At 46.4% G+C, this 19,889-nt stretch overlaps 3 protein-coding genes across 4 annotated transcripts; 1 reads left to right on the top strand and 2 right to left on the bottom strand.

Annotated features, from left to right (window-relative positions):
• Nucleotides 1-1,427: 1,427 nt before the first annotated feature.
• On the bottom strand, nucleotides 1,428-3,718 carry LOC129131025 (cathepsin G-like). The gene is made up of 4 exons (XM_054649771.2): nucleotides 3,508-3,718; nucleotides 2,756-3,054; nucleotides 2,382-2,639; nucleotides 1,428-1,843 (listed from the first exon to the last, which is right to left on the bottom strand). Exons 1-4 carry the CDS (start codon nucleotides 3,656-3,658, stop codon nucleotides 1,664-1,666), a joined length of 888 nt encoding a protein of 295 aa, XP_054505746.2. The 5' UTR covers nucleotides 3,659-3,718; the 3' UTR covers nucleotides 1,428-1,663.
• Nucleotides 3,719-6,455: 2,737 nt separating this feature from the next.
• LOC129131023 (olfactory receptor 10A5-like) lies at nucleotides 6,456-8,837 on the top strand. 2 transcript variants are annotated; one of them, XM_077190807.1, is made up of 3 exons: nucleotides 6,456-6,542; nucleotides 6,918-7,016; nucleotides 7,841-8,837. In XM_077190807.1, exon 3 carries the CDS (start codon nucleotides 7,841-7,843, stop codon nucleotides 8,789-8,791), a length of 951 nt encoding a protein of 316 aa, XP_077046922.1. In that variant the 5' UTR covers nucleotides 6,456-6,542; nucleotides 6,918-7,016; the 3' UTR covers nucleotides 8,792-8,837. The 2 variants fall into 2 exon arrangements, with proteins under 2 accessions (XP_077046922.1, XP_077046921.1); XM_077190806.1 differs by having other exon boundaries at nucleotides 6,918-8,837.
• Nucleotides 8,838-11,924: 3,087 nt separating this feature from the next.
• LOC129131040 (olfactory receptor 4D1-like) lies at nucleotides 11,925-18,344 on the bottom strand. Its single transcript, XM_077190808.1, has 2 exons — nucleotides 17,121-18,344; nucleotides 11,925-12,992 (listed from the first exon to the last, which is right to left on the bottom strand). Exon 2 carries the CDS (start codon nucleotides 12,981-12,983, stop codon nucleotides 11,994-11,996), a length of 990 nt encoding a protein of 329 aa, XP_077046923.1. The 5' UTR covers nucleotides 12,984-12,992; nucleotides 17,121-18,344; the 3' UTR covers nucleotides 11,925-11,993.
• Between the last annotated feature and the right edge of the window lie 1,545 nt (nucleotides 18,345-19,889).

Raw genomic sequence — 19,889 nt, 5'->3', positions numbered from 1 at the left:
GCTGGCTGAGACACAGCTGGAGCTCAGGTGAGGAGCAGGCTCAGGGTGTCCCCATGAGAAGGGAGCAGCCCTGCCTGGGCCCTCTCGGAGTCCTCCCTGGCAGCTCTGGTTCGGTGCTACAGCCTGGAAGGGACTCAGCCCCTGTTTCCATGAGCCTCCTTTGGCCATGAGCCAATGAAACCTCCAGGATCTGGGGCTTTCCCGCTCTAGGCTATGTTTACATGTGTCCCCCCAGAGCCCTCCTAGCTGGCCCGACAGTCCCTCCCTGGATTCCATCCCCTCTTGCGTTAACGCCACTGTTTTTCTTTTTTGCGCACTCTCTGCCACTGCCCCCTCTTTGAGCCGCGTGGCTCCGCCTGTATTCTGCTGGCACCTGCATGGGGCAGCTCATTGCAGCCAGCACCGCTCTCTGCCGCGAGAAAGAAGAACACCCACGGGGTGATGAGTCCCGATCCTGGCCTTATCACCGAGCGATGCAGGACAGTCCGGATAGCTCAGTCCCTGTGGGAGACAGAGTGCCCGCATACCCGGTCAGCTCGCAGCCGCCGCAGGCTGCCCTGAGCAAGCTCAGTGATTTCAGCTCTTTAGTGATTCTCAGCTCTCTCAGGATTTCAGCTCTTTGCTGCCTTGCTAGGGCGCCTTTGGCTGAGGCAGAAGCAGAGGCGAGAGAGGAGAAGGAGAGGTCCTGGCGGTTCCACAGTGATGGTTTATTGGGGAGTCTGTGAAGGGTTCCAGCGACAGCTCTTCTTCTGCCGAACGGGCTAAACCAGCCCCTTTTTATAGGGTATAGGGGGACCCAAACCTGACAATGGTAAGGGTTAGGGAAAAGCGACCTGTGAGGTTACAGAGATAAGCATTGGGGCGAGGGGTAGAAGAAGACAGGAGCTTATTTTGCTGTCTCATCATGACTCAGCAGCTCCTGCTGTTAAATCTCAATCCTCCGTGGACTCTCCTAAGCTCCATGGGGTGTGCTACAGTGTGGCATCCGCTGCCCCGCTCCTGCCCTGGGAGAGATCGCTGCCGCTGCCGCTGCCCACGGCTGTTGTGTCCCTGCCTCGCCTCGGCGCTGCTCCTGCCGCGGGAAGGAGCAGCTCCCGTGCCGCGCTGCCGATGCCACGCGGCGCCACCCCGGCACCGCTTCTGCGTGGGAAAGAACTAAAGCAGCTCGAAGAAGCAAGAAAGAGTCCTTCCTTTTCTCCTTTGCACTGTTCTTCGGGGTTGGGTCCACATTTACCGGATGCCTCTGGTGGTTTAGGACCCCAGCCAGTGGCTGCACCGCGATCCTGGCTGCCAGCAGCAGAGGCAGGGCACGGCCACTCCTGGCACGTGTGCCAATCAACCCCCACGACCAGGACACAAAGTCAGTCACCTCCTCATTCTCACACTCAGGGTTTGAATCCAGCTCCCAAGAAGGCTGCAGACACAAGTGAGTTTGAACATGCTTTTATTGATGGCCAAAGCAGAGCTGGAGCAGCAGTGGGAGGAAGGGAGCAATGGGAAGCTGGGTGTACTTGGGAGCTGCATTTGTAGCTTGCCACGGAGACTCAGTGCCAAAGCTGTGCCTGCACCACAGGGGCTTCTCTGACTCCACTCCAGCTGCCCCTGGGAGCTCCTGAGCACCAGCAGGTGTTGGATGCATTGTGGAGAAGGGGCACTGAGCATTTTAGTCAGAGGATGGAGAGCCAGGAATATCTTGGAGTGAAAACTTCTGCAGCTCCTTACGGATCCAGGGCTCAAAGTACGAGATCCTGGTGAATACCTCAGGGAAGAGGTTTCGTTTACGTACATGAGAAACAATGCCATGAGCCTTCTTATTGCAGACTAATGGGCCACCAGAATCACCCTGTGCCATGAAAGGAGTGAGAGGGGTCAGACATGCCACAGCTCAGCTCTCCCTGCCGTAAGCAGCAAGTTTCCTCTTCCCTCCCTCCAGGGGAAGAACCTCCTCTTCCAAGCACCTCCCTCCCTCCAGACCCAGCTCCCAGCCTTTGTAGCTGCCTCACTACTCCTCTAAGCCACCCATGAAACAATTCAGGCCTGGAGGCTCTCGGAGATTCAAAAACTCTAAAAGAACATTGACTTCAGACATGGGGAAATAGCTAAGCCATCTGAGCAAGGATATCACAGGGAATTTACACCCCAAAGCACTGGTTAGGCTGGGTAGAACATCCCCAGGTAAGTAAAAAAGCAACTGTTGCTGATAGTTGGAAAATGCACCCCAATTCAGGGAGCACATCAGCTTCAGAGCTTCTGTGAGGACCCTCAGCTCATCATTCTGAAGGTCCTGGTTCATTGGGGTGTCCTTTTGCTTTCACCTGGGAACTAAGCTGAATTTCCATTGCCAACCTCCTCCCAAGCTTGCAGCCCAAAACAACACTTACATGGGAAGTTGCGTTTTTACTGTGTTTATCACCAACACAGATCATAGACTGACGCTGGTAGTTACGGAAAAGCTGCTGACACATTTTCTCCTTTTGCACCTTCAGTTTCGCTTCTCTCATCACATTAGTCTTGTTTCCTGTCACAGATGTCCAGCCCCAACCAGACACTGTGCATAAAGCACCTTCTTTCAAACGTTCATTTCTCCTGGGGATGGAGATAAACTGCACGTTCTCATTGATCCTGGCCCTTGGCTTCAGCTGTCAGGCAGAGAGAACACGGGGTTAGAGGCAGCAAAGGATTAGGAGCAAGTTCAGAGTTTGGGGAGGTGAGCAGGGGGAGATCCCTCAGGCAGGAAGGATCTGTTGGGCCATACCTTCAGCAGCACAATGTCATTTTTCAAGTCATCAGGGGAATATTCAGGATGGATGACCCATTTTCCCACATGGATCTTTTGCTGGCTCCGTTCTCGTTTGTTTATATTGTGGGCTCCCAGAATCACAGTGACCCTCACTGGTCTCCCTTTTTTATGCACACAGTGAGCTGCTGAGAGCACTGCATCTGGGCGAATCAGGAACCCTCCACAGTAACTGGGTCCTGAGCCACTTTCAATTTTTAAATAAGCCATGTAGGGTCTGGAGTGGGCCTTAACTTTTTGTCCACCAATGATCCTTTCTGGAAGAGAGATGGGAAATATTAATATGAATGTCAAATATAAATGTTAATTTATTTATTTAATTAATGCTGCTGTTTCCTGTCAAGTTTGGGGCTGCATGAAAGGAAAGGCTCATCCTCTAATGCCAGGTGCCAGTGATCCCAACAATTCTCCTTCCTGGGACTGTCCAAGGCAATGGGGCTGCCCAAAGGAGAGAAAGACAAGCAGCACTGACTGGGGTCTGACCAGCCCTGGCTCTGGATGACTCAAATGCCATCAAGGGCACAGCTCTAGTGCCTCTAATGCCTCACTGGCTTCAGGCCCAGGCTGAGCTGGGAGATGAGAGGAGAGAGGAAAGTGGGAGAGCAGAGACAGGAGAGAAGGTGAGGCAGGAGCCTTGCCTGAGACTGAGTGCTCAGAGTCCATCTGTGCCCTTGCATCTTCCTGCCCAAGGCCCATCTCTGGGTACTCACCAGCCCCAGCCCAGGGCAGAAGGACAAAAGCATTTGTGAGCAGGAGGAGCAGCAGCATCTCCCACCACTGTCCTGATGAGACAAAGCAGTAGCTGTGGCCAGGCAGGAGACAGGTACAGAATGGCAGGTCCAGAACCTCTATATATGTCATGTGGAGCTGACACAGGAAACCTCAGCCTGCCTCTAGCTGTGTCATTTACTGTTTTGTTCTCACAACCCCCAAACTGTGGCTTGGTGAGGGGCTCATGTCACGTTCTCTGTGCTTTTGTCACAATCTTCTCAAAAAATGGAGAGATCTGGGCTGGTTCAGAGCACCCACAGTGCACAGGGAAAGGGTTGTCTGTTGAGTGCATATCCCATCAGAGACTCTGGAGAGAGCCCCTGGGACCCTGCATTGAATGAGCTGTGAGAGGCTGGAGTTGAATGCAAACTCTCCCAGCAGAGACAGCACTGCCTCTAAAGGCACAAGTCCAATTAAACAAAGGCAGCACCAGGCTAATTCTGCCCTTGGAGTCACACATCCCTTGATGCTGCTGCTCAGCCCTTTCAGGTTAACAATCAGTCCCCAGCTGGTGAGGATGCAGAGCTCACAGCCCTGGGCATGTAAGAGAGGAGATGCCTGTGTGTGTGCAGGAGTCCCTCGGGTCCCATTTTGCAGTGAGGGAGGGAGGGCTCCATCCAGAACAGCTTTCAGTGCTGGTGTGAGGATGTTTGCTACATCCCCTTGCCCACAGAGGGAGCACAGCTCTGAACAACCATCCCTGACAGCTCTGAAATCAGATTAAATCAACCCCACCTCTAGGGGATTTGGGGATTTCAAGAGACTCTATTTAAGCAGCAGAGGCAGCTCAGCTGTTCCCTTTATGGGCAAAAACTAGAAATGCTTTGAGGCCTCTCAGCTTTCAACTGAGTTGAAACAAATCTAACAAATTCCCTTTCCTCCTCTCTGTGAGACAAGTCCTTGGCTGACTTTCTATGGTATATGCCATGTGCTAATGTCAACAGATTATTCCAGTTGTGGCAGAAGACTGTCTGCATTTAAAAGAATTTGAAATAATTTTTAAAATAATTTAAATAATTTTTAATCTGCAGTGTAAGCTGACAGTAGGAATCATCAGCCCAACACCTTTCCCAATGTAAGAAAACAAGGGAAATACTTCTATCAAAATTGGAATGAGCCATTTTGGAGGCACTGGATAGCAGAATTGCTGCAGGTAGGACACTTTGCTTCAAAATGTCTACTGTGAATGAATAAAGGAAATCCAAGGAAGAGCTAAGGCCAAAACTTACTATAAAAAGAAGTTTACTCGTTTTTACACAAATTACATAAATTGAGGGTTGTTTCTGGGAGGTGTTCTGAATTAGGGAATAAAAGATGAACTGTCAGTAAAACAGTGGCTGCTGTGGATGTTTTTGACTTTAATAAAGAGCTAAAGATCACAGCAATAGTTTAAAACTTTCACATGGGCTTGGAGGGCAGAATTAGGTGGTTTCCACTTCAGCTACATGGATCTAACAAGTTAACAGCAGTGGGAATGTTTGCTGATAGAGACTGCAGGGAGCTTTTCATGTCATTCTCTATCTGTCATGCACAGGCTCTGTTGAAATACCACTCCAAAAGTGTCCTTTCATCCCTGTGGTAATGGAAACAGCCAAACCCAGAAAGATCCCTTTAAAATACATCAGAGCATCCAATATCTGAGAATATTGGGAGTTTCCTTATTGTGCTTGTGTGTTTTTAAGTAATCTGTGGCTCCAGGATCCACAGCTTTGTGTTTAGGTCATAAAACCCAGGGGTGGAAGATGTCCTGTGTCAGTCACAGACAGAGCGGTGTCACCACATTTCTCCTCACAGAGAAGAGCAAGGCACAATTCTCCCCAAGAATATTTCTGGTTTTCACATTCTCTGAACCTCAGAGAAAGGAAAAACAATTCTTATCATTTGCTGTGCCTGTGTTTGTGCCAAAGTAGAATGCAATGTGGAGATTGTTTACCCACAGTGATGGTGATTTGTTTCCCCTGTCAGGGCCAGGTGTGTGTGTGTGTGTCAGGACTGTCACTGACAGCCACAGGATTCTGTGCAGTGTGTGCAGAGTGAGTGCTTGGCAGGTTCAGTTTAGATGTAATGTAATATAGTGTAATATAGTATAGAATAATAAAGTATAATAATTGATTAGCTTTCTGATAACATGGAGTCAGATACATCATTTCTCTCTCCTTGTCAGGGGGAGGGAATATAGTGTAATATAGTAATAACATAATGTAATATAATAATAATAATATAGTGTAATATAGTATAAAAGAGTGTAATATAGTAATAATATAGTGTACTGTAGTGTAATATAGTAATAATATAATGTAATATAATAATAATATAGTGTAATATAGTATAAAATAATGTAATATAGTAATAATATAGTGTACTGTAGTGTAATATAGTAATAATATAATGTAATACAATAATAATATAGTGTAATATAGTATAAAAGAGTGTAATATAGTAATAATATAGTGTACTGTAGTGTAATATAGTAATAATATAATGTAATACAATAATAATATAGTGTAATATAGTATAAAAGAGTGTAATATAGTAATAATATAGTGTACTGTAGTGTAATATAGTAATAATATAATGTAATATAATAATAATATAGTGTAATATAGTATAAAATAGTGTAATATAGTAATAATATAGCGTACTGTAGTGTAATATAGTAATAATGCAATATAGTGTAATATAGTAATTGTGTAATATAGTATAGAATAATATAGTGTAATATAGTATAGAATAATAAAGTATAATAAAGTAATTAATTAGCTTTCTGATAAGATGGAGTCAGATGCATCATTCCCTCCCCTTGTCCGAGGGAGAAAGTATAGTGTAATATAGTACTAGGGTAATATAGTATAGAATAATACAGTATAATAAAGCAATCTCTTTGCCCAGGATTTTCTCCTGTGAAGCTGAGAAGCCTGAGCTTCACCTGTGTTTGCTGCTCTGGAATGTGGTCTGGAGATTATTTATCCAACATGTGAGTTGTTTTAACTTAATGGCCAATCATGGCCAGCTGTGTCAAGGCTCTGAGGAGTCACAAGTTTTTATTATTCATTCTTGTTAAGCCTTCTGTCTGTATCTTTCTCTTTCTTTAGTATAATATAATATAATATAATATAATATAATATAATATAATATAATATAATATAATATAATATAATATAATATAATATAATATGATATAATGTATAATAATATAATATAATATAATATAATATAATATAATATAATATAATATAATATAATATAATATAATATAATAATATCCTTCTAAGAACATGGAGTCAGATTCACTCATCTCTCGCCTCATCCTGAGGACCCTCACAAACTCAACAGATCTTTTCTCTTTCAGTGCCTCAGTTTCCCATCCTGGGCAGTGAGAAGACAGAGCAGGTCCAGCACTTTGTGATCATCCCTCACACTGCAGCACTTCTCAGGGGAACAAGGCCATGTGAGTCATGAATGGCTGGTCCTGAGCTTCTCCCTCTGCATTTCCTCATCATTCCCCATGGGTACCCCTGCCTGGAATGATTCCTTCTTCCTTTGCCTGCCTACAGACAGGATTTTTTGTTTGGTTTACTTTGGTGCTGGTTTCTTTGCTCTGTGGGTGTTTTTGTGGACAGGAGCTGGCTTAGGGCTTCCCTTCACAGCTTCTGCTTGCTCCATTTGGGAGTGCTTTGCCCACAGCTGGGCTCTTGGAAGCATTTCTGTCCTCCTGGCAGCTGGGGGTTGATGTGAATGTGAGCCAAAGCCTCCCACAGCCTGAACTTCCCTGGCTCTCATCTGAAGTTGGGTTGCTCTGAGCTTCAGATGTCCTGGAGGGAGGCTGCCTGCGCTGTCAGCTCACTCAGGAGGAGAAACAGAGTGCAAGGAGCACTGCCCACTGCTCCCTAAGGCAGCACAAGGGTTTTTCTTTCTTTCTGTGGTCTGTGGGTGTTTCAGTTGTCACCTGGGCGTTCCCCTGACTGCAGGAAGTGCCTGTGGGAGCAGCTGTGAGCACAGACCTGACATGTGGGGGGAGAGCAGATCCTCAGCAGCTAACCCTGCACCCAGGATGGAGCCACCCCTTCAATGCCAGCTCCTCTTGGTCAAAGGCTTGGTGACACCACCAAACAATGACACTTGGAGGGCACTGGCACCACTTCCTTCTCAATGTGCTCAGCCCAGCCTGCTCTAGGCTTCCTCCCTTTGATCCAGCAGATCTCCAGGCATCCCCAGGAGGCTCCTGGTTGGAAGCAGTGTGATCCTGGTCTGACAGTGTCTGATTCCTCCCAGATGGAGCCAGCAGAGGAACAAGATGCAGGAAACCACACCCTGCTGAGTGAATTCATCCTCTCTGGGTTGTCCAGCCACCCAGAACTCCAGCACCTGCTGTTCTTCACAATCTGCTTCATTTACAGCATGACCCTCATCGGGAACCTCCTCATCTGCATGGCCACAGCTCACCCCACCCTCCACACGCCCATGTACTTCTTCCTCCGCGTCCTGTCCTTCCTGGATATTTCCACAGCCTCAGTGGTCGTCCCCAAGATGCTGGTAAACATCCTGTCAGAGGACAGGAGCATCTCCTACCTGGGCTGTGTCACACAGCTCTACTGTGTGGTTTCCTTGGCGTCCACTGAGTGGTACCTGCTGGCAGCCATGGCCTACGATCGCTACGTGGCCGTGTGCCGCCCGCTGAGGTACCCGGCCATCATGAGCACCAGGGCTTGCCTCTCCATGGTGCTGCTCTCCTGCTGCAGTGGCCAGGTGGTGTCGGTGCTGCAGACAGCCTGGGTGTTCAGCCTGTCCTTCTGTGGGCCCAGGAGGATCAACTACTTCTTCTGTGACATCCCGCCGCTGGTGCTGCTCGCCTGCGCGGACACGTCGCGCTACGAGCGGCAGCTGATCTCAGCCACGGTGCTCGTCATCTTCACGCCCTTCTGCCTCATCCTGCTGTCCTACACCTGCATCATCTCCAGCATCCTGAGGATTTCCTCTGCAGAGAGCAGGCACAAGACCTTCTCCACCTGTTCCTCACACCTTACTGTGGTAACGCTGTACTGCGCCAGTGGGACTTTGATTTACTTACAGCCAAAATCCAGTAATTCACAGGAGGCTAAGAAAGTCCTGGCTCTCATATACACAACTGTCATTCCCACTTTAAACCCCCTGATTTACAGCCTGAGGAATAAAGAAGTGAAAGAAGTACTAATCAGAGGGATGGCTGTGTTGATGAAGAAATAAAGATTTTCTTGTCCATGAATGTGTGGATTAAAAACCTTATTTCCAATTTTGGTGAGTTCTGATGGTTTACTAGCTCAGGGGAAACTACAGGCACAAAGTTCTGTTTCACACTTGTAAATGTTTTGCCTTTATTCTTTGCTTCAGAAGCAAATTATTTGGAATTTCTATCTCCATCTCTTCCTTAGGAGTACAATATATATACCAGACATTTCTTCTGAAGCAGAGCACTTCCCATGTCTAATTCAGGTATCCAGGCTGCAGCTCCTCACTTCCATTGCAGGAGTTCTCCTCACCCTCTTACTGAAGAAATACTTTTATAGTGAATTTTCCAGGCTAAGCACACACTAATTGATAGGGACTCCATGTTTTGCTCTGCCTTTTTTCCCCCCTTTTTATATGTTTTCCATTCCTTCTGGCAGAAAAGAGATCCACTGAATGACAGTGATGAGGAAATCAGTTCACTTCTTTCAGAGCCTTGTGTTTTTCATTTAAGGTGTGGGGAAAGGGAAGGAAAGGAAGATTAACTGATGGCCATTCCTTATTGCCAGCAAGACCTCAGCATTTAATGCCGTGCAGTGCCCACACCCTCCAAGCACTGCGGAGTCTGAGCCATGGGATAAGAACATTCTGCAAGTCCCAGCTGGAGAAATTCATCCAGGCATGAAAAGAAGCATTTCCAGAGGATTAGCTGAGCCACAGGATTAGCACACAGAGAAAAGGGCTGCTACAACCTGGGAGTATTTATTTGGGAGGGTTTTGCAGTTTATTCTGGATACAAGAAGTGCTCTGGCTTGGTGAATAGCCTGGGCCAGAGCCTGCAGCATTCAAGCTGTGCTTTCCATACTGAGGTCAAGAAAAAGAAATCTTCACTACCAATGTGGCCATGCTGACCTCTGAGGCCTCTCTGTTTCATCTGACTGGCCATAAAGGCAGAAAAAGGCACTAAAATTGAGTCTAATATTCTTTTTTTGGTTTAGTTTGCTTGTAAAAGAGGAAGGCAATGTAAGACATCTCAGGATGAAGTCATTGCCTGACTTCAGAAACTTCACAACAACGAGTTAATGACAGAGTGTTAATTGCATTTGGCAATGTTATTTCTTAGACTCCTCTAGGGAACTTAACTTGTCTCTGGATTGTTGAAACACTTTTTCCTTTATAATTGGAACACTGGAGAAAGAGTTAATGAAACTTCATTTACATTTCTACAGACTTTGCTTCTGGTCGCTGATTTACTTTTACCTCTCTAAAAACAGAGAATATTTTTTTCTTGTTTTATTACTCAAAAAGATAACACTGAAAAAAGCATTTCTTTTAAAAAATAATTTAATCACTAGTTTAATAACAGTAGTGTTAATCACTTCAAGGGACATTGCATTCCAAATGGTTAAAGCTTTTAATTTGCCTTTTTAGAAGATGTTTCAGACTCTGGTCCAAGGAGAAAGAGACATCCACAATCACTCATCCATTTGGAACAAACCTTTTTTATTCCTGCTGCAGTGCCCTCTCACCAAGCACTATCAGCACCTTTCTGTTTTTCCTGAATTCATCTCTTCTGTTTCCTGTTTCCACGTGTGCACGAGGGATGCCCCAAACAGGAACTGGGGTGGTAGGAAACAAGGCTGGTTTCTGGCTGGTGTAAATCAGAATTTCACCTCTAGCAAGGAGCCCTGATTTTTGGTCCCTAAGAAGCACAGCCATGGGTTTTGCTAGAGCTGAGCTCACACTTACACCATCCTGTCTCCTCTATTAAAAAAGGGAAATTCTGGTTAAATTGTGTCATTCAGTGCATCACAGCTTCACAAATAGAGCAGGGCAGAAGTTTGTGCCTGGATTCATCTCCCCAGCCCCAATATGTGAACTATTGATTCTTGCACTTTTATGGAAGAATGCATTTTAAAAAATAGTATATTTTAACATGTTACTTTCTTTCTATTAATTATTTTCAGAAGTCTGTGTGAAGGGGTATTTAATAACTAATTAATTCACTTTTTCTGGCAAAAATTGGTACTGCTTTAAATGGGTTGCTGAGCTCAACATGCTGCCACAGTTTGTGGTTCTGTCAAATCACCTCCTGCCATGGGTGCACTTGATCTCCTTAAGGAAGCTCCAAGAAAACAGCTGAATTAGTCATTGATTCTTGATTCTTCACTTTAGAACCACATAATGAAGTTTTAGCATTGTTGGAATGTGCTTCTTTAGTTCAGCTTATGACAATAAAGGTCAGCGTTGAGCTTAATTTTTTATTTGCATTACAAGGGGATTATTAATATACATGTATCTATGGAGTATAGAATGGAAGGGAGATAAAGAGAGAAAGAAAGAGAGAAAGAAAAAAGAGAGAGAAAGAGAAAGAAAAAAGAAAGAAAAAAGAGAGAAAAAGAGAGAGAGAAAGAGAAAGAAAAAAGAGAGAAAAAGAGAAAGAAAGAAAGAAAGAAAGAAAGAAAGAAAGAAAGAAAGAAAGAAAGAAAGAGAAAGAAAAAGAAAAAGAAAGAAAGAAAAAGAAAGAAAAAGAAAGAAAGAAAAAGAAAGAAAGAAAGAAAGAGAAAGAAAAAGAAAGAAAAAGAAAGAAAGAAAGAAAGAGAAAGAAAAAGAAAGAAAAAGAAAGAAAGAAAAAGAAAGAAAGAAAGAGAAAGAAAGAGAAAGAAAGAAAGAAAGAAAGAAAGAAAGAAAGAAAGAAAGAAAGAAAGAAAGAAAGAAAGAAAGAAAGAAAGAAAGAAAAAGAAAGAAAGAAAGAAAGAAAGAGAAAGAAAGAAAGAAAGAAAGAAAGAAAGAAAGAAAGAAAATTGTTGGATTTATTGAATTTTTGAATGAATAAATGATCTGGAGAATTCTAGCAATGGCTTCTAGAGACCACATGGTTCAGGAATTATATAAGTTACAAGAAATAATAAATACAATAAATAATTACAAATAAATTCACGCATCTTAGAGCTTTAACTAAGGCACCTGAGTTAGCACTCCAGAGCCACAGCTGATGCCACAATTCTATAATTATCCCCCCTGGAGCCAGAAACAACCAACACACTGAAGAGACAAAGAAAACTTTATTTAATGTAATATAGTATAGTTTATTAAAGCAATTGTTCAGCATTCTGAATCAATAGAGTCAGATACCAATCATTCCCAGAGTCAGGGGCACCCTACATTCTTTTATACAGGAATATCAGTGATGAACTTATGAGCATCATGAGCACCAGTTTTGTCATGGGAACACCAGATTTGATGACTTTGGATCTACTGTCCACTCTGGTTTCTGTTTTCCTGCTGACAGAAACATTTTGCCCAGTGTTCTCCTGATGGCCTTTTTCATCTCAGTGTTTCTGAGTGTGTAGATCATTGGGTTCAGCATTGGAGTGACCACAGTGAAAATGACAGAGGCCACCTTGTCCCCAGGGGATTTCTTATAAGGCTGGGCATAGGTGAGGATGCAGGGGATGAAGGTTAAGCTCACAACAGTTATCTGTGTTCCACAGGTAGACAGAGCTTTTTGCTTCCCTTCTGTGATGCACGTCCTTATCTTCAGCAAGATGCCAATGTAAGAAATAATCAAGATTACAAAAAGGCTGATGAGGATCACTCCACTGTTAAACACCATCTGCAGCTCAGCCACGCGAGTGTCAGTGCAGGCCAGTTTGATGACCTGGGGGATATCACAGTAGAAATTGTCCAGTACATTTGGGCCACAGAATGGCAGCTGCAGGAGAGGGCCAGTTTGTGTAATGGAATGAAGAAATCCACCCAGCCATGCAGCTGCCACCAGCCCTGTGCAGGTGCTCAGGTTCATGATGGCCCGGTAGCGCAGGGGCTCGCAGATGGCCACGTAGCGATCCACCACCATTGCCAGGAGCAGAAACGCCAAGGCACCCGCAATGAAATGGAAGAAGAACACCTGGAGGAAACACTGGTGGAAGGAGATGACTCTGTGCTGGGCAAGGAGGCCTGACAGCAGCTTGGGAGTGTTGACTGAGGAATCACTGATGTCAAGGAAAGCGAGGTTGGCCAGGAGAAAGTACATGGGGCTGTGGAGGTGGTGGTCCACAGCCACAGTGGCCATGATGGTGACGTTCAGCAGCCAGGTCAGTGCATAGATGAGAAAGAAGATCCCATAGAGACAATACTGCACCTTGTGGCTCTGTGTCAGGCCCAACAGGACAAATTCTGTCACAGTGGTGGTGATGTTCTTTGATTCCATTCTTTATCCCTGCACAAACAAGAGCAGTAAAGATGAGTATAAATGGGTGTTGGACTATAGAATTATTAGAACACAAAATCATAGGATAATTTATGATTAATCCAGGAGGGATTTCTGGAAGTCATCAAGTCTCACAAATTCTGTGAACTGTTCAAGTATATAACCAAACCAAACCAAACAAAACAAAACAAAGCAAAACAAAAAAACAAATTCCCTTACATTCAGTGAGAACTTAGGATGTTCCAGTTAGTCTCTGTTGCCTTTCATCTTGTTGTACATCTCCAGGAAGGCTCTATCTCCTCTGTATCCTCATCTCATCAGCTAGTTATACACAGAAATCAGGTTTCCCCTCAGCCTTCTCTCCTGTATGGGTGAACAAACCCAGTTCTCCCAGCCTCTCCTTGAATGCCATGTACCCAGCCCAGTGATTAATTTGGAGACCCTCCAAGGAAGTCAGTCCAGTGTATGTATGACTGTCCTTCTTGTCCTGGAGTGCTGGCCTTGACCCAGTCCTGCACTGGGCAGGACTGGGATCATTCCCTGCACTGAGCAGGGCTGGGATCAGTTCCCTGCACTGAGCAGGGCTGGGATCATTCCCTGCACTGAGCAGGGCTGGGATCATTCCCTGCACTGAGCAGGGCTGGGATCAGTTCCCTGCACTGAGCAGGGCTGGGATCATTCCCTGCACTGAGCAGGGCTGGGATCATTCCCTGCACTGAGCAGGGCTGGGATCAGTTCCCTGCACTGGGCAGGGCTGGGATCATTCCCTGCACTGAGCAGGGCTGGGATCAGTTCCCTGCACTGAGCAGGGCTGGGATCATTCCCTGCACTGAGCAGGGCTGGGATCATTCCCTGCACTGAGCAGGGCTGGGATCATTCCCTGCACTGAGCAGGGCTGGGATCAGTTCCCTGCACTGGGCAGGGCTGGGATCATTCCCTGCACTGAGCAGGGCTGGGATCAGTTCCCTGCACTGAGCAGGGCTGGGATCATTCCCTGCACTGAGCAGGGCTGGGATCATTCCCTGCACTGAGCAGGGCTGGGATCATTCCCTGCACTGAGCAGGGCTGGGATCATTTCCCTGCACTGAACAGGACTGGGATCAGTTCCCTGCAATGAGCAGGGCTGGGATCATTCCCTGCACTGAGCAGGACTGGGATCAGTTCCCTGCTCTGAGCAGGGCTGGGATCAGTTCCCTGCACTGAGCAGGACTGGGATCAGTTCCCTGCACTGAGCAGGGCTGGGATCATTCCCTGCACTGAGCAGGGCTGGGATCAGTTCCCTGCACTGAGCAGGACTGGGATCAGTTCCCTGCACTGAGCAGGGCTGGGATCATTCCCTGCACTGAGCAGGGCTGGGATCAGTTCCCTGCACTGGGCAGGGCTGGGATCATTCCCTGCACTGAGCAGGGCTGGGATCAGTTCCCTGCTCTGAGCAGGGCTGGGATCATTTCCCTGCTCTACCTGGCCAGACCTTTGCTGGCAGAGCTGAAGCTGTCCCCTTCTATGACAGAAGTACACATTCCCATCTCCTGTTCAGCTGCTTGTCTGCCAGGGTCATTATCTGTGGAAGAGATTTGACAGCAATTTCTGTGAGCCAGAGAGAAGTTTGAGAAGAGGATTCATGTTTACCCCTGAAAGAATTTCCTACCAAGGTCATTGACATAGAAACCAAGAAAGAAAGAAGGATAAATAAGAGAAACCTGCAACTGCCTATTCCAATGAGCACTTTGTCTCTGGTGACCAATGAGGAAAGCGTAAACTTATGAGATTTGTAAGAATGTATAAAAAACATGCATGCCATAATAAAACTGGGTTTGAAGCCTTCTGAAAATGGAGTTGCTTTGTACTGTCTCTATCTCAACTATGACAATTATCTCCAAAGCTGCTTCCTGGCCTCTGGCCTCTGCTGATTGCACAGGCCTGTCCTTTCCCAGAAGCAGGATGAGATATTTACTTATGTCAGACTTTATAACGTTCACACCAACCTATTTCTCCCAACTGTCCCTACAAATACCAGCCCTGCCATCCAGTGTACTGACTCCTTTCCCCCATTTTCCTGTCCTCAACTCCTATCACCACATGAATTTGTGTGAAGTCCCTCTCTGTTTCTTTTGTAGGCCACTTCCTGGTGCAGGAAGGCTGCTGAGAGGTTTCCCAGAGCTTTCTCTTCTCTCCATACATTAAATAACCCCGGGTCTGTTCTCACAGGGGAGGTGCTCCAGCCTCCTGACCATATCTGTGGCTCTCCTTGATCAGCAGGTGCATGGTCCATCTGTGCAGGTCCATGTGCTCCTTTAGCTTGGGGCCCAGAGCTGGACACCATTCTGCAGGAGGGGTCTCAAGAGAGGGGAGCTTGGGGGTGGAATTATCTCCCTGGACTTGCTGGCTTTTGATGCAGCCCAGGGTTTGATTAATTCCTGGGCTGTGAGTAGACATTGACAGGACACACTGAGATTTTATCCACCAAACACCCTTTAAGTCCTCCCCTTCAGGGCTTCTCTCAATCCCTGCACTGCCCAGCCTTGGGATTGGCCTCACCCCCAGCAGGACCCTGTGCTTGCCCTTGCTGAACTTTCTGAGGTTTGCCCACCTCTGTCCTGCCAAGGTTCCTCTGTAGGGCATCCCTTCCCTCTGGAGCATCAACCACAGCACTGAGCTGGGGGAGCAGCACCTCTGCCTGGAATGCACCTCACCCAAAGCAAGGACCTGCAAGTTAGGCTGGGCTGAAGCTTCTCCAGGGAGCTGCAGGGGCTCTCTGTGTAAATACAGACAAGAGTCACCCACACAGGACCTGCCTTTGCTAATCCTCCTCTCCCACCTTTGGGCTGGCTGGGCAGGTAAGCCCACATTAGGCCAGGTGATCTGTGCACTAAAAATAAGTCAGGATAGGGGAGGTGGCTGTCTCAGCTCCCATCAGAGTCAAGGAGTTTGCAGAGGGAGTGGGAATGTGCTCACCCTAAAGGTAACATCACTGTGGCCATGCTACTCCTCCTTATGGCCCCATGGACAGCTCAGTCTCAACCCCAATTTCTTCCCAAGTTCTGGTCTTCCCTTATGTTAGATTATTACAAAGATCTCTGCATCACAGTGCTTTTTCAAACCTCTTTTCAGTCAGATAAATGGCATATGGATAAATGAGTTAAAAATCACAGTGTCTCAGGTTTTAGAAAATGAATGTTGTAATATTCAGTGAATTTGGAGACACTGGGGAAGTTCTAAGAGAAGATGGCAGCTGCTCACCTGCACCCACAGCCCAGGATGACCGAGCCATTTCCCTGATGGGAAGTTACTACCTCTACTTGGCTGCTGAAACAAAAATCCGATTTCTTACAATAAACCACAACTTTTTTATTTTCCCCTATAAACTGTTAAACTATTCCCAAAATGGAATTTCAGAGAATTGTAGAAACAAGAACTTTCTGCACATTTCCATTGCCTTTGGTGAATACTCTGCAGGGATACTGTAATTTTTTCCATAACAGTTTCCTCCTTAATGTCAGTGAATAATTCCATTTTAAATCCTTACATATTTAATCCTATTTTCTGCTTGAAAATTGCAGATTTTTTTTTCCCCAGATCCAAAAAGGAAAACCACTTTTGGTAGGAAATCACATTTTCTAACAATCCACAGTTAATGCTGTGGATTCTTTGTTCTCATTTTCCATTACAACAATAGTATTTTCACAGAAGCTTGGGGGAGAGAAAAAGCAATTTGCTTTCAACTCTAATCCAGCCTTTCTCTTTTGCCTCAGTAATCCCCCTAACACAAAAGTGAGATTGAGCTCCAGCAAAACCCTGAAATACAGAAATGCTGAGACAGGTATGATTCATGCCTGCCTTCCCTCAGACCTCTCCCAACACATGGGGAGTGTCTCTGAAGCGGACTCTGTTAAGTAAGATTATGTATTAAAAAAGATAAACAAGCATTTTCAGGTCATTTCCTCTTTCACAATATAATCATTGCCACAGGCAGCATATGGAATTATTCATCCTTCCAGTATTTTTGGCAGAAAGAGCAAATACCTTCAGCAAACTCCTGTTTCTGTGATCCAACTTCACACAAGCTACAAGAAGTCATTCTCAAATTACAAGATAAAACAGCACAGCTCTACTCAGAGGAGATGATTGCAAACCTACCTCCAACAGAAGACTCCAACAACCTTCCCTTATAGGATTCATGATGCCTTTGTTAAGGGAAATGATGGGATTCAAAAAGAAAGCAAAATCCCAAATCACCTTGCACTTCTGGTCATTCAAAAAAGAATAACAATAATATAATTAGCAAAACTAGATTTTCTCACCATGGGGCTAATTAAAAAGTTCTTGTAGTGCTTCATGTTATGTGCATCAGGACACGTGCAGTAGAAGGAACCTTGTGGTAATTGGAGCAGAACTAAAATGGGAATTTTCATGGCAGTGTAGTCACTCCTCCCATTTGCAAGATGAAAAAATGCAAATTATAACTCTCCCAACCACAGACTCTCAAGTTATAACTCTCACAACTTGCTGCCTGGAGCTTGTGTTCAACTGTGCTTTGAAATAAAAAAGTTCAGTCATTGCTACAGGATTGTTTATCAGTAAAGCCTCCAGGGCAGTGATTAAAACACTTCTCTGCTCCTTTACAAAGTGAATTTTTCTGGTTATACAATAAAAACTTGGTCTACACATACACAAATGGGCACAAGTGCCCACCAGCAGGTAGAGAAACCAGAGAGAAACCTAACCAGAGAAATGGACACTGATCCAGCTCTTCAAGGGCTGTCCCAGGAGATCCAACAGCCCCTGGCTGGGTGTGGGACCTGTTCCAATGGGTCAGTGGGAGCAGCTTTGGGGTCAGCTCACAGCCTGGGGCAGAGTTAATGCCCAGGAGAGAAAGGACCCATTATGGGATGGAGGGAGAAAAGCATCTGAGATGGCTCCAAGGTTTGCTAGGGATGTTTAGGGGAGGAACCACACTTGTCTGGCCATGCCCTGCTGCTGCTCAGTGCAGGATTTCCTGCCTGGGTAGGGATCTCTATTCTGTGTGTCCATGGTGCCACTGGGCTGCTCGGCCACCTGGGCACACTGAGCCATTGTCACCCAGCACGCCCAGGTCCTCTCAGCTTTCCAGGCCCTCCTCCCTGAGCCTGGAGCACTGCATTGTTGCAGGGTGATGCCATTTCCTGGTTCACCTATCCCACCCCCCCAGGTGTGCCAACCTTTCCTTTCCCCTTTGCCCTCCTGCTAAGTGCTGTCCATCAATGTTAACATTCCAGCAGGGTCGTGGTGTGCTTGGCAGGAGTTCAAAGGTGCCCCTCAGGTCCGGGCTCATTGGCCTGTCCAAGTGTCTTTGTCCCTTGAGCCTTCCCCTCCTCACACCTGGTTGGTCCTCACCTGTGCCTTCCCCTCACCTGTGCCTTCCCCTCATCTGTCCCTTCCCCTCCCCTGTCCCTTCCCCTCACCTGTCCCTTCCCCTCCTCACCTGTCCCTCCCCTCACCTGTGCCTTCCCCTCACCTGTCCCTTCCCCTCCCCTGTCCCTTCCCCTCACCTGTCCCTTCCCCTCCTCACCTGTCCCTTCCCCTCACCTGTCCCTTCCCCTCACCTGTCCCTTCCCCTCACCTGTGCCTTCCCCTCACCTGTCTTCCCCTCACCTGTCCCTTCCCCTCACCTGTCCCTTCCCCTCCCCCTATCCCTGGGGCTTAAAATCCAGACCATGGGGTCTGGATTCTGTTGGGAGCTGTTACCAGATTCAGAGTCTGTCATCCTGGAATAAACTCTGGATTAAAACTCTACAACAGAATCCTCTCCTTCCTCTTCACCGTCCCCTGAACCTTTTCCACCAGAGGTAAACTGAGTTCCTACTATGCCTGGATTTGTTGTGAGTGCCCAGCTGCAGCACCCAGCTGGCTAAAGGTGTCACAGCTGCCACCTTCGGTCCAACAGCAAGGGTCAGACAGAGCCAGGCAGGACACACCCAGAAATATTGGGATTCATATTTCATATAATGCATGGATTTGCTGTGACCCAGGTGCAGGACCCAGCTCTTGGCCCTGATGAGCCTCCTAGCACTGGCCTTGCCCCATGGGTCCCCAGACCCCTCTGCAGAGCCTTCCCACCCTCCCAAAACCACCACCCAGGCTGGTGGCTGCCAGCTTACCAAGAGTGCACTCCACCCCCTGTCACTGTGATATTTTATGGAAAATCCCTTTGTCAGGATTTCTTCTCCTGGCAAGATGAGAAGCCCTTCTCCATGTTTTGCTCCTCTGGAATGTGATTTGGAGAATTGTTTACACAGCATGTGAATTGTTTTAACTTAATGACCAATCCCAGTCCAGCTGTGTCGTGACTCTGGTCAGTCATGAGGTTTTATTATTCATTCTTGTTTAGCCTTCTGATGTCTCCTTTCTCTTTCTTTAGCATAGTTTTAGTAGATCATTTTATTTTAATATAATAAAATAATAAAGCAGCCTTCTGAGAACTTGGAGTCAATTCTCATCTCTCACCTCATCCTGGAACCCTCACAACACCACAATTGGTGAATACAACCCCCCCTTCCAGATCACTGGTGAAAGACACAAAAAAGGACTGGTGCCAGTACTGAGCCCTGGGGAGCAGCAGTGCTGATGGGCCAGCAGCTGGGTTTAACCCTTCCCCACCTGGCACTCCACTGGCCAGGCTGGTTTGTACCCAGGGGAGGGAATGCCCATCCAGGCCAGGAGCAGCCAGGAGAGCACTGTGGAAAATTGAGTCAAAGGTTTTACTCAAGTCCATGGTTCAGTGGAAATTAAGGGGTACAAGGAAGGGAAATACCAACTTTAATTAGGGAAATCAGTGTCTTACAATTAGTGAAAGAATGTGTAAAGCAGATTAACAATACAAATGGGGTGCAGAACTACCACTGCTACAGAAAACTCTGAATTGAGCCT

The sequence above is a fragment of the Agelaius phoeniceus genome, chromosome 26 (assembly GCF_051311805.1).
Source record: "Agelaius phoeniceus isolate bAgePho1 chromosome 26, bAgePho1.hap1, whole genome shotgun sequence".
NCBI classification, from domain to species: Eukaryota; Metazoa; Chordata; class Aves; order Passeriformes; family Icteridae; genus Agelaius; species Agelaius phoeniceus.
Note: the sequence above shows the minus strand (reverse complement) of the source record. Positions and strands in the feature narration are given on the sequence as shown.

Excerpts from the sequence above, each read along its gene's own strand:
- LOC129131025 (XM_054649771.2), bottom strand. The coding sequence starts at position 3,658 with ATGACATATATAGAGGTTCTGGACCTGCCATTCTGTACCTGTCTCCTG. Across the intron at positions 2,640-2,755 it reads ATGACATTGTGCTGCTGAAG|CTGAAGCCAAGGGCCAGGAT; the intron begins GTATGGCCCAAC and ends TCTGCCTGACAG. Across the intron at positions 1,844-2,381 it reads GTAAAAACGCAACTTCCCAT|GGTGATTCTGGTGGCCCATT; the intron begins GTAAGTGTTGTT and ends TTCATGGCACAG.
- LOC129131023 (XM_077190806.1), top strand. The coding sequence starts at position 7,718 with ATGTGCTCAGCCCAGCCTGCTCTAGGCTTCCTCCCTTTGATCCAGCAG.
- LOC129131040 (XM_077190808.1), bottom strand. The coding sequence starts at position 12,983 with ATGGAATCAAAGAACATCACCACCACTGTGACAGAATTTGTCCTGTTG.